At 45.1% G+C, this 12,877-nt stretch overlaps 1 protein-coding gene across 2 annotated transcripts; it reads left to right on the top strand.

Annotated features, from left to right (window-relative positions):
* Positions 1 to 334: 334 nt before the first annotated feature.
* LOC132383242 (zinc finger protein 229-like) lies at positions 335 to 9,359 on the top strand. 2 transcript variants are annotated; one of them, XM_059954173.1, is made up of 2 exons: positions 335 to 382; positions 7,205 to 9,359. In XM_059954173.1, the coding sequence occupies exon 2, from the start codon at positions 7,706 to 7,708 to the stop codon at positions 9,140 to 9,142; it is 1,437 nt and encodes a 478-aa protein (XP_059810156.1). In that variant the 5' UTR covers positions 335 to 382; positions 7,205 to 7,705; the 3' UTR covers positions 9,143 to 9,359. The 2 variants fall into 2 exon arrangements, with proteins under 2 accessions (XP_059810156.1, XP_059810155.1); XM_059954172.1 differs by lacking the exon at positions 335 to 382 and adding an exon at positions 447 to 709.
* Positions 9,360 to 12,877: the final 3,518 nt, after the last annotated feature.

The following is a 12,877-nucleotide window of genomic DNA, read 5'->3' as shown; positions in this document are numbered from 1 at the left end:
GCCAAAGGAGATAACCTACCTAGCTACCTAGAGGAAATCAGCAGGCAGGCAGCATCTATGGAAGAGTAAGCAGTCAATGTTAGGCCGAGACCTATCATCAGAACTGACACGGATTGCCTGTTGACATTGCGTATATTGTTTATGGGAGCTTGCTGCGTTTGTAGGTGCTGAGTTCTACATGAAAACATTTACTGCTATTGAGCCATGAGGCGGGAAACCGGCGCTCGCTTTTCATGTCACCATGTTTACCCACAAACCTCAGCGCTTTAGAATTCGCCGTTGGTGACACGGAGATCAAATGCGCAGGCGTAAGGGTCGAAGGTAATGCCTGAAAATCGCGCATGCGCTCAGCGGTCAACAGGCTCTGGAGGATTGATTGCAGGTAGGAGAGGAGTTCCAGGCGGGGGTTTCAATAGAAAGGGCGTCCAAACTGCGACTGAGGGACAATCATTGTGAGATCCGGACACACCGTGGCCCCGCATCCCTGGACAATCCTGGTCCCTCTCTCTTAGCCCCACGATCCGATCCAGGGCCCCGGGGAATTTGAGGGAAGAACGTGGCGTCATTTCCGTGGCGCATGCGCGTCGCTAGGACCGTGCTGGACGGTTCTTTCAGAATCGTGATTTGGTTTTATATCACCTGCATATGTCGTGAAATCTGTTGTTTTTGTGGCAGCAGTAGCAAGCAATATATTTACAAACGAATTACAGTAAGTATAGAAAAACGTACTATAAAGGCAAGATGACACAACCCTGCACAACAAGAGAAATCAAAGGCAAGGAGAGGGCATATATTGATCAACAATTAGTGTGAAGTTAGAGGATCGGGACTTTCATAAAAACCAACAGAAAGCAACTAAAAAGTCATTAAGAAATGGAAAAAACGGAATATGAAGATAACCTAGCCAATAATATTGAAGGGTTTACCGAAAGTCTTTTTAGATACATAAAGTATAAAAGAGAGGCGAGAGTAGATATTGGACTGCTGGAAAAAGATCTTGGAGAGGTCGTAATGGGGAACATGGAAATGGTGGACGAACTCAATAGTTTTTGCATCAGTCTTTACTGTGGAGCATACTGTGCAGTATGCGAGAAGTTTCAGAGGGGGCAGTAGTGAGTGAAGTCGCCATTACTTCTCTAGTGAGAAGGTTATCTGAAGGTAGATATGTCACCTGGACCCATGGTGTACACACCAGGGTTCTGAAGGAGGTTCTGAAGAGATTGTGGGGGCATTTGTAATTATCTTTCAAGAATCGATTGATTATGGCATGGTTCCAGAGGAATGGAAAATTGTAAATATTTTTAAGAAGCTCCTCAAGAAGGGAGAGAGGCAGAAGAAAAGAAATTATAGGCCAGGTAGCCTAACCTCACTGTTGGAAGATGTTGGAGTCAATTGTCAAGGATATGGTTTCAGGGTATTTGGATGAACATGATAAAATAGGCCATATTCAGTGTGGTTTCCTCAAGGGAAATTTTTACCTGACAAATCTGTTGGAATTCTTTGAAGAAATAGCAAGCAGAATAGACAAAAGAGAATCAGTGGATGTTGTGTACTTGGATTTTCAGAAGGCCTCTGAGAAGGTGCCACCCATGAGGCTGTTTAACAAGTTTAGAGCCCATGGTATTACAGGAAAGATACCTAATGGATAAAGCAGTGGTTGATTGGCAGGAAGCAAAGAGTGAGAATAAAGGGAGACTTTTTTGGTTGGCTGCCGGTGACGAGTGGATTTCTGTGTTGGTACCACTTCTTTTTATGTTAGATGTGAATAACTTGGATGACAGAATTAATAGCTTTGTGGCCATGTTTGCGGACAATATGATAGGTGGAGGGGCAGGTAGTTTTGTGGGAGCAGAGAGGCTACAGAAAGGCTTAGACAGATTTGGGGAATGGGCAGAGAAGTGGCAGGATTCCCTGGGGATTGATTTGCAGGTTGAGGAAGGCAAATGTGATATGAACATTCATTTCAAGAGGACTAGAATATAAAAGCAAGGATGTAAGATTGATTCTTTATAAAGCATTGGTGAGGCCATACTTGAGTATTGAGAGCAGTTTTGGACCCCTTATCTAAGAAAGGATGTGATGCACTCTCGGGTTCTGAAGGAAGTAGCTGGAGAGATTGCAGAGGCATTAAAAATTATCTTTCAAGAATCGGTAGATTCTGGCATTGAACTGGATGACTGGAAAATTGCAAAAGTTACTCTGCTATTTAAGAAGGGTGGGAGGCAGCAGAAAGGAAACTATAGACCTGTTAGCCTGACATCAGTGGTTGGGAATTTGTTGGAATTGATTGTTAGGGATGTGATTACGGAATACCTGGTGGCACATGACAAGATAGGCCAAAGCAAGCATGGTTTCCTGAAAGGAAAATCCTGCCTGACTAACCTACTGCAATTTTTTGAGGAAATTACAAACAGGGTAGACAAAGGAGATGCAGTAGATGTGGTGCACTTGGATTTTCAGAAGGCATTTGACAAGTTGCCGCATGTGAGGCTGCTTAGCAAGATAACAGCCCTTGGAATTACAGGGAAGTTACTAGCGTGAGTGGATCATTGGCTGATCGGCAGGAAATGCAGAGTGGAAATAAAGGGATCATATTCTGGGCTGTCTACTGGTTACCAGTGGAGTTCCACAGGGGTCAGTGTTGGAACCGCTGCTTTTTACGATGTTCGTCAATGATCTGGACTATGGGATTAATGGATTTGTGGTTAAATTTCCCGATAATACAAAGATAGGCGGAGGAGCAGGTAGTTTTGGGGAAACTGAGAGACTGCAGAGAGATTTAAATAGTTTAGGGGAGTGGGCAAAGAAGCGGCAAATGAAATACAATGTTGTAAAGTGTATGGTCATGCACTTTGGTGGAAGAGATAGTTGGGTAGACTGTTATTTAGATGGGGAGAGAATTCAAAATACAGACATGCAAAGGGACTTTGGGAGTCCTTGTGCAGGATACCCTCAAGGTTAACCTTCAAGTTGAGTCAGTGGTGAAGAAGGCAAATGCAATGTTGGCATTCATTTTTAGAGGTATGGAATATAAGAGCAGAGATGTGATGTTGAAGTTCTATAAGGCACTCGTGAGACCACTCTTGGAGTATTGTGTGCAGTTTTGGGCTCCTTGTTTTAGAAAGGATATGCTGGCATTGGAGAGGGTTCAAAGAAGTTTCATGAGAATGATTCTGGGAATGAAAGGGTTACTGTATGAGGAACCTCTGGCAGCTCTTGGGCTGTATTCCCTGGAGTTCAGGAGAATAAGGGGGATCTCATAGAAACTTTCCAAATGTTAAAAGGCCTGAACTGATTAGATATGGCAAAGCTGTTTCCCATGGTAAGGGATCTAGGACAAGAGGACACAACTTCAGTATTGAAAGACATCCAATTATAACAGAGATGCAGAGAAATTACTTTAGTCAGAGAGTGGTAAATCTGTGGAGTTTGTTGCCATGAGCGGTTGTGAAGGCCAAGTCATTGGGTGCATTTTAGGCAGAGATAGATAGGCTCTTGATTAGCCAGGACATCAAAGGGTACGGGGAGAATGCAGGGGGGTGGGGATGACTGGAGGAACAGACAGACAGACATACTTTATTGATCCCAAGGGAAATTGGGTTTCGTTACAGCCGCACCAACCAAGAATAGTGTAGAAATATAGCAATATAAAACCATAAATAATTAAGTAATAATAAGTTAATTATGCCAAGTGGAACTAAGTCTAGGATCAGTCTGACACTCTGAGGGAGGAGTTGTAAAGTTTGATGGCCACAGGCAGGAATGACTTTCTATGATGCTCAGTGTTACATCTCGGTGGAATGAGTCTCTGGCTGAATGTACTCCTGTGCCTAACCAGTACAATATGGAGTGGATGGGAGTCATTGTCCAAGATAGCATGCAACTTGGACAGCATCCTCTTTTCAGACAGCACTGTCAGAGAGCCCAGTTCCACCCCCACAACATCACTGGCCTTACGAATGGGTTTGTTGATTCTGTTGGTGTCTGCTACCCTCAGCCTGCTGCCCCAGCACACAACAGCAAACATGAGAGCAGTGGCCACCACAGACTCGTAGAACATCCTCATGTCGTCTGGTAGATGTTAAAGGACCTCAGTCTCCTCAGGAAATAGAGACAGCTCTGACCCTTGTAGACAGCCTCAGTGTTCTTTGACCAGTCCAGTTTATTGTCAATTCATATCTCCAGGTATTTGTAATCCTCCATCATGTCCACACTGACCCCTTGGATGGAAACAGGGGTGACCAGTGCCTTAGCCCTCCTCAGGTCTACCACCAGCTCCTTAGTCTTAGAATTGGATCAGCCCATGATTGAATGGCAGAGCAGACTCGAATGGCCTACTTCTGCTCCTATATCTTATGGTCTTATGATTGAAAAACTTGTCATATCAAAAGTATTTGATGGCTCTGGGCCTGTATTCACTGGAATTCAGAAGAATGAAGGGTGACCTCAATCAACCCCATTGAACGTTGAAAGGCCTTGATAGAGAGGATGTTTCCTATGGTGGGGAAGTACAAACCACAGGACACAGCCTCAGAGTAGATGGGTGTCTTATTAGAATGGAGATGAGGAGGAATTTCTTTAGCCAGCGTGTAGTGAATTTGTGGGATTTGTTGCCACAGGCGCCTAAGGAAGCCAAATCATTGGGTAAATTTACAGCAGAGGTTGATAGATTCTTCATTCGTCAGGGCATGAAGGAAAATGAGATGAGGGCAGAAGATTGGGGCTGAGAGGGAGAAAAGATCAACTGTGGTGGAATGGTGGAAGAAACTCGATGAGCCAAATAGACTAGTTCTCCTCTGATATCTTATGGTCTATATAAATAGTTAAATTAAATTATTGCAAAAAAGTATTACAGTAGCGTTCATGGGTTCAATGTCCGTTCAGAAATCAGATGGCAAAGGGGAAGAAGCTGTTCCTGAATCTTTGAGGAATTCTTCAGTTCCTGATGATAGCAATGAGAAGAGGGCATGTGCTGGGTGATCGAGGTCCTTACTGATGGATGCTGCCTTTCTCAGGCATCGCTCCTTAAAAATATCCTGGATACCATGGAGGCTTGTGCCCATTGATGGAGTTGACTAAGTTTACAAATCTCTGTAATTCCCACTAAGAGCTGGAGAAACTCTGCAGGCCAGGCAGTATCTATGGAAGAGTAAGCAGTTGACTTTTTGGGCCGAGACCCTTCATCAAGACTCAGAATTCATACAACTCTCTAGCTTATTTCGATCCTGTGCAGTAGCCCACCCTCTCCCCATACCAGAGGGTGATGTAGCCAGTTAGAAATTTGCAAGTGTCTTTGGCAACATACCAAATCTTCTCAAATTCCCAATGAAATAGAGCCACAGTTGTGCTTTCTTTGTAACTGCATCAATATGTTGGACCCAGGATAGATGTTCAGAACTGTTGACACTCAGGAATTTGCAATTGCTCACTCTTTCCAGTCTGTTCCCTCTATGAGGACTAGTTTGTGTTCCCTTGCCTTGTCCTTTCTAAAATCCATCATCAGTTTGTTGGTCTTACTTATGCTGAGTGCAAGGTTGTTGCTGAGACAGCATTCAACTAGCTGATATATTGTGCTCGTCACCATCTGAAATTTGGCCAATAATAATTGAGTCATCAGCATAATTAAAGATGGTATTTAAGCTGTACCTAGCCACACAGTCGCAGGTATACAGGGAGTAGAGCAGTGGGCTAAGCATACCAGCTTGAGGTGCAGCAGTGTTGATTGTCAGCAAGGTGGAGAAGTCAACACAGAGATTGTGGTCTTCTGGTGAGGAAGTTGAGGATCCAGTTGCAGACGGAAGTACAAAGGTCCAGGGATTTGGAGCTTTTCGATCAGAACTTTAGGAATGATTCAGTTAAATGCTGAGGTGTAGTCAAGAAAGATAATCCTGACATAAATATTAGTGTTGTCCAGGCAAGCCAAGGCTACAAGAAGAGCCAATGAAGAGCTAATGAGAGGCCTATTCTGGCAAGAGGCAAAATGCAGTGAGTCCACGTCTTTGCTGAGACAAGAGTTGCTTTTAGCCATAACCAACCGCTCAAAGCCCTTCATCATCATAGATATGATTGCTACTGGATGATAGTGTTTAAGGCAGTTCACCCTACTCTTCTTATGCACTGGTATGATTCTTGTTCATTTGAAGCAGGTTAGAACTCGTGACTGTAGCAATGAGTGACTGAAAATGTCTTTGAGCATCCCCGCCAGTTGGTTGACACAGGTTTTCAGAGCCCTGTCAGTACTTTCTCAGAGTCTGTCATGTTATGGGGGTTCTTGAAGTGCAGTCTGCCGTCAGCTTCCGTATATTTTTATTTGGGTATAGAGGCATTTTCCCCAGGAGTCCTTAGGATTTGTTGGGAAGTGCTGGCAGAGGGAATGGTAACGGATGGATCTGTGAGACACTGTTGAATTCTAGCTATCTAAATCCAAGGATTAGGAATTCAGAACAAAAATATACTTCTGAGTTAACCTCGGATGTAGAGACCACCTTCCAGTCAATGAAAATATTAATTTATACTTCATGGGGAAAAAAAACACAAAATCCTTCCATCAGTGAATATCACCTTGTTTCAAATCTTTCTCTGGATCTTTGAGAATATGTTGTGTACCATTATCTCTGGGTACAGAATGATATCAAACACCTTTCTCCTGGGTAGCAAGTGACCTGTAGCTTTCATATCACAAAGGTTCCACAATCCAAGGGAGAGACAGCAGCACTCCCCTTCTTATTCATTGTCATTGCTGTTGATGAGTTCATCACCGTCAGTCACCTGGGGGTGGGGGTGGGGTCAGAGTAATTAGAAAGTCTCCAGGATCAGCCGTGTAATATCATGTGCTTTTTGTAGCTTTGTGGGACATGACCGGAACTTGAAATAATACTAATGGAGAGAGACAAATTGAGGCACGTCACAGATTGAAGATGGGCAGGAATGGCCCAGTCTGACACAGACAGAAAAATAGTCAGTTCAGCTTGCTGTAACAGTGTGATGTCAGACATCACCATCAAGACTAAAATGATCTCATCTGAAATGCTGTCCTTCACCCATTGATGTCCTTTGTAAATCTTTTTACAGGTCAGCAATGACAAAGAATCTGTGTGCAGGAATCTCAAACATAACAATACGTTAGTTCTAATGCCTCTGTACAGATATTTATGGAGTGACCAGATATTTTCTTTGTAACACCACTATATCTTGTTGATCCTAGGAGATGAAGAAGTATCTCATCCCAGCTGGGAAAGTGCCTTGTGTCTGAAATGAAGTTTTCTCTTTGAAATCCAATGGAACCGGGGTGCAGAGAACACACCAGTATTTGTTGATTTGTCCTGTCTGCGGGAAATGATTCACTCTGTCATCCAAGCTTATGATATGACAGAAAACTCACAGCAGTGAGGGGCTATTCACTTGCTCTGTCTATTGCAAGAGGTTCACTTAGTCAATCTGCAGAGTTTCCAGTGTGTTCACAGGGGACAAAAACTGTTCCTTGTGTGGGAAGAGATTCACTTGATCCTCTGATCTGCTGACGCATGTGCAAGCCTCACTGTGGAGAGACTGTTCATCTGTTCAGACTTTGGAAGTGATTCACTCAGTCATCCCATCCACACATACACCAGTGGGTACGTACGAGAGTGGCTGTTCACCAGCTCAGTCTGTGGGATTCACTCAGTCATCTCATCTGAAGGTACATCATCGAGTTCACACTGGGGAAATGCTGTTCACCTGCTCAGATTGTGGGAAAGCATTCAATCGATCATCTGACCTACTGGCACACCAATCAGTCCACACTGGGGATTGGACATTCACATGCTCAGACTGTGGGAAGGGATTCACTCGGTTATCTCAATTGAAGGTACATCAGCGAGTTCACACTGGGGAGAGGCCATTCACTTGCTCAGATTGTGGGAAGGGGTTCACTCAGTTATCTAACCTACTGGCACACCATCAAGTTCACAATGGGATGAAACCATTCACGTGCTCAGACTGTGGAAAGGGATTCACTCAGTTATCTAACCTACTGGCACACCAGCGAGTTCACACTGGGGAGAAACCATTCACCTGCTCACATTGTGGGAAGGGATTCAGTCGCTCATTTCACTTGGAGGTGCATCAGCGAGTTCACACTGGGGAGAGGCCGTTCACCTGCTCAGACTGTGGGAAGGGATTTAGTCACTCATCTGACTTGAAGCAACATCAGCGAGTTCACACTGGAGAAAGGCCGTTCACCTGCTCTGAATGTGGGAAGGGATTTTCTTGGTCATGCAATCTTGTGGCGCACTATCAAGTGCACACTGGGGAGAAGCCATTTACCTGCTCTGAATGTGGGAAGGGTTTTAATCGATCATCTCAATTGAAGGTTCATCAGCGAATTCACACTGGGGAGAAACCATTCACCTGTTCCGACTGTGGGAAGGGATTCACTCAGTTATCTAACTTACGGGCACATCAACGAGTTCACACCGGGGAGAAACCATTCACATGCCCAGACTGTGGGAAGGCATTTAGTCGATCATCTGACCTGAAGCAACATTTGCGAGTTCACACTGGGGAGAGGCCGTTCACCTGTTCTGAATGTGGAAAGGGATTCACTCAGTTATCTAACCTACTAGCACACCAGCGAGTTCACACTGGGGAGAAACCATTCACCTGCTCAGATTGTGGGAAGGGATTCAGTCACTCATCTCACCTGAAGGAACATCAGCGAGTTCACACTGGAGAGAGACCATTCATCTGCTATGACTGTGGGAAGGGATTCACTCAGTTATCTAATTTGCTGGTGCACCAGCGAGTTCACACTGGGGAGAAACCATTCACCTGTTCACATTGTGGGAAGGCATTTACTCGATCATCTGACCTGAAGCAACATCTGCGAGTACACACTGGGGAGAGACCGTTTATTTGTTCAGACTGTGGGAAGGGATTCGGTCGACCAGCTAACTTGAAGCAACATCTGCGGGTTCACACTGGAGAGAGGCCATTCACCTGCTCTGAATGTGGGAAGGGATTTTCTCAGTCATGCAACCTTGTGGCGCACTATCAAGTTCACACTGTGGAGAGGCCGTTCACCTGCTCTGAATGTGGGAAGGGGTTCAATCATTCATCCAACCTTCGGAAGCACTACGGACTCCACACTGGGGAGAAAATTTAAATCTGCATGCTGGTTCACAGTTACCAAATCCAGAGGCAAGTTGACAAGTGACTGACTGTTGGTGTCAAACTCTCTAATTATTGCTGCTGTGCACCACACCCAGTTCTGCACCCTGGTCACTGGGACTGGGAAGAGTTTCTTCTGCTGATACTCACATTTAATAGGACTGGAGTTTAATATTCTGGATCTGTGACAAATAAATCAGTTTTATTTTAAACTCTGCCTCAGATACTCAGTGAATCTACAACACATTCAGTGCACATTAGAAAATCAGCTCTGCCCAGGAGATCCCTGCCAGTATTTTTGTTCCATGACAGTCCTTTTAAATCCTTCCCTTCTGTTCACTGTCACTCTCCCTGTGGTGATGGGTTGCAAACAGTCACCACTCTGCAGGTGGAGGTTTCCCATGAATTTCCTGAAGAAGAAGACAAGCTGAATGCAGTTATGTCCGAAATGTTATTTGTCCCCCAAATCTCTGGGCCAAAGAAAAGTGATATTGGTAGTTAACTAGAATTCTCTATAGAAAAGAGTAAACAGTCAGTGTTTCAGGCCAAGGCCCTTCATCAGGACTGGAAAAAAAGGTGACAAGTTAGGGCAAGAAGTGGGGGAAGGGGAGGCAGAAGTACAATGCAGTACGTGATAGGTGAAACCAGGAGAGGGAGAGATGTGAAGTAAAGAGCTGGGAAATTGATTGGTGACTGAGGTACAGGCTGGAGAAGGGGGAATTTGATAGGAGAGATTAGAGGACCATGGAAGATAGGGATGGGATGGATATGTAAGGAGATGAGATCAACAAGGGAAACAAGAATGGGGGAATGTTGAAGTGCAGGACAATTACCAGAAGTTCAGAAAACCAATGTTCTTGCCATCAGGTTGGAGGCTACCCAGATGGAATATAAGGTGTTGCTCTTCCAACCTGAGTGCGGCCTCACAGGAGGCCATAGACTTGCATGTTGGAAAGGGAAGTAGAATTGAAATAATGACCACCAGGTGCTCCCTCTTTTTCTGGTGGGCAGATGTAGATAGGTAGACCGCTTTGCTAAGCACCTGTGCTCCAACTGCCAGAAGAAGTGGGATTTCCTGAAACATCAACTATTTTCGTTAGATGCCTGGCCTGCTGAGTTCCTCCAGCAACTTGGTAGTTAACCACATTATTCCCTGCTCATCTCAACGTTATGGGTCATTTTCACTTCCAAAGGGCTGTGTCTCATACAGCGCAGTTATTAGAATACACCACTGTACACATGAAGTCTGGAAGCAGAACAGGTGTTGAATGTTCAATGGAGCAGGGTGAGAAACCAGAGACGGGTCAGCACAGGGCTGAGTTTCAGTCTGCACAACGGGAGGTGTAGAGGATATGATGAGCAGGGAAACAGCAGGAGTGTGGCAACAAATTCAGCACTGACTAGAAGGGCTGAGATGGCCTGTTTCCGTGCTGTAATTGTTATAAATGACAGAGTAGCAACATTTTGAACCTGATTGACACAGAAAAAAATAAGGTTGGATTTGATTGTTGACACCCAGAATGCCTGTTGACATGGAGTATGTTGCTTGTTGAAGCTTGCTGTGTTAAACTGGCAGCTGAGTTCTCATAAAAATATTCACCGAATTGGTACCATTTAGCAGATGCTTGTAAATGGCACTGCTATTTCAGTGGCACTGTTCTTACCCAGAAATCTCTGAGCTTAAGAATGTACTATCACTGTGAATCATGTATGCAGCTGCCTTGTGTTCCAAGTTCTGTTTAAAGGTACGTATGGTTTCAGTAGACAAAAGGCTCCAGGAATAAGTCTGATGGACTTCCCAGGCACAGCTGAGTTGCTATGTAAACCTAAAGGATTTGGGACTTGCTTGAAAAACATAGTTCCAACCTTATCAGGCATGAAGAACTTGTAAAGTATCTTTAAGTTAAGTAAAAATGATTTTCTACCAATCAATGTGAAACAATGAGATCAGGTCTGATGACAAGAACCAGCTGATCTCCATACCTCAGTAATTAATGGGAATAGCTGAGACTGAGGCCTAGAAGAAGAATTAAAATGACAATTAGAGCTGCACAGGACCAAATCACAGATCAATGTCCAGGATTGTCCCATCATGATATGGACAGGCAGGCAGTCAGGCAATTTGACACTGAGTCCAGATGCCTGAACCGTGATTAATAGAAGTTGAGGATTTGTTCTCTTAGCTTGTGGCGTGCCTCAATGTAACTGAGAGATGTTAGACACCACCTTGGAGACTAGAACTATATCATGAGGCATGCTGTCCTTCACCCATAGATAGCTTTTGTAAACTTTACAGAGTACAAAAGGCTCTGGACAGTGGGAGGTGTAAGAGGATGTGATGAGGAGCAGGGAAACAGTGCAGGAGTGTGGCAGTAACCTCAAACACAACTCATCAGTTCTGCTCTGTGTCAGTTCACCACCACTAGGTTACCAGAGATTTTTAATGTGGCTTTGGAGACACAAGATTGCATCTAGGTGAATACCACACTGTCATAGAAAGGAAAACCTGGACATGTCTCTGGCATGACCCTGCCCGGATGTCTCATATACCCCTTAACCCCACCCCCAAACCTGTTTCTGGGATAACTCCCCTGCCATCTCTGGGGAACCCTTCTACCACTCCTCAACCATCTCTGTAATAACCCCTCCATCCTTCCCATATCGCTGAGATGTCCCCTTTCCCCAATGTTCCACACCCCTATTTCTTGGACATCCTCCTCCCCCTCCCACACCCATTTTTGGGACACCATCTCCCTCACATCACCTGTCCATGTGTCACCTGTTTCACCCCTCTTTATGAGCATGTTTGCCTTTCCTTCCAAACCCCTCGCCTACATTGCCCCCTTCCTCACAACTCCTTCCCCCATGTTTCAGGAAACCCCTTTCCCTTCGCCACAACACGCTACTCTGACTCTGCAAAGTCCCCACCTGACCAGCCCTCTCCATTTCTTTGATGCCACTACACACCATTCTTATCCCCCCCCCCCCGGGATGCACCCCCAAACCCCATTTCTGGGTAACAACTGTTCCCTACTCCCTTCTCTCGAACATTCCTTTGACCCCATCCTCTTGGTTCAGTCTCCAGGATGCCCTTCCTCTACCACTCCGTTCTCTGGGACAAATAATTTCCTCCCTGACTTGGCACAGCACATTTACCAGTAACCTTTCTCTGAGATGCCCTCTACACCATTAGCCCTCCCCCCATCTCTGTGAAGTCTCAAATCTCTGGGATGCCCCTTTGTGTCTTCCCATCTGCCCTCCTATCTCTCTGTCTTCCTCATCCCCATCTCTGAGGCACCTCTTTCTGGCTAATACCCTCCCCTGCCCATCCCATTCTGTGAGACATATTCATCCCCCATTGCTCATCCCACTTAATTTCCCTTCAATCACCCCCTTCCATTGTATCTCTTGGCTGACATTCACCCTACCATCTCTGGGTTACCCCTACCCCTTGTCCTCCCCATGGTGTCAACATTTCTCATTACCTCCACTTGGGAAGTCTACAAGACCATAAGACTTAGGAGCAGAATTAGGCCATTCAGTTCATCAAGTCCGCTCCACCATTCCATCATGGCTGATCCCAGATCCCACTCAACTCCATACACCCACCTTCTTACCATGTCCTTTGACAGATCATAAGAGGGGGTGTCCATAAGAGATATAGGAGCAGAATCAGGCCATTTAACCCATCGAGTCTGCTCCGCCATTCCATCATGGTTGATTAATCCTG

Source organism: Hypanus sabinus, chromosome 29 (assembly GCF_030144855.1).
Source record: "Hypanus sabinus isolate sHypSab1 chromosome 29, sHypSab1.hap1, whole genome shotgun sequence".
Lineage (NCBI taxonomy): Eukaryota > Metazoa > Chordata > Chondrichthyes > Myliobatiformes > Dasyatidae > Hypanus > Hypanus sabinus.
Note: the sequence above shows the minus strand (reverse complement) of the source record. Positions and strands in the feature narration are given on the sequence as shown.

Excerpts from the sequence above, each read along its gene's own strand:
- LOC132383242 (XM_059954173.1), top strand. The coding sequence starts at position 7,706 with ATGCTGTTCACCTGCTCAGATTGTGGGAAAGCATTCAATCGATCATCT.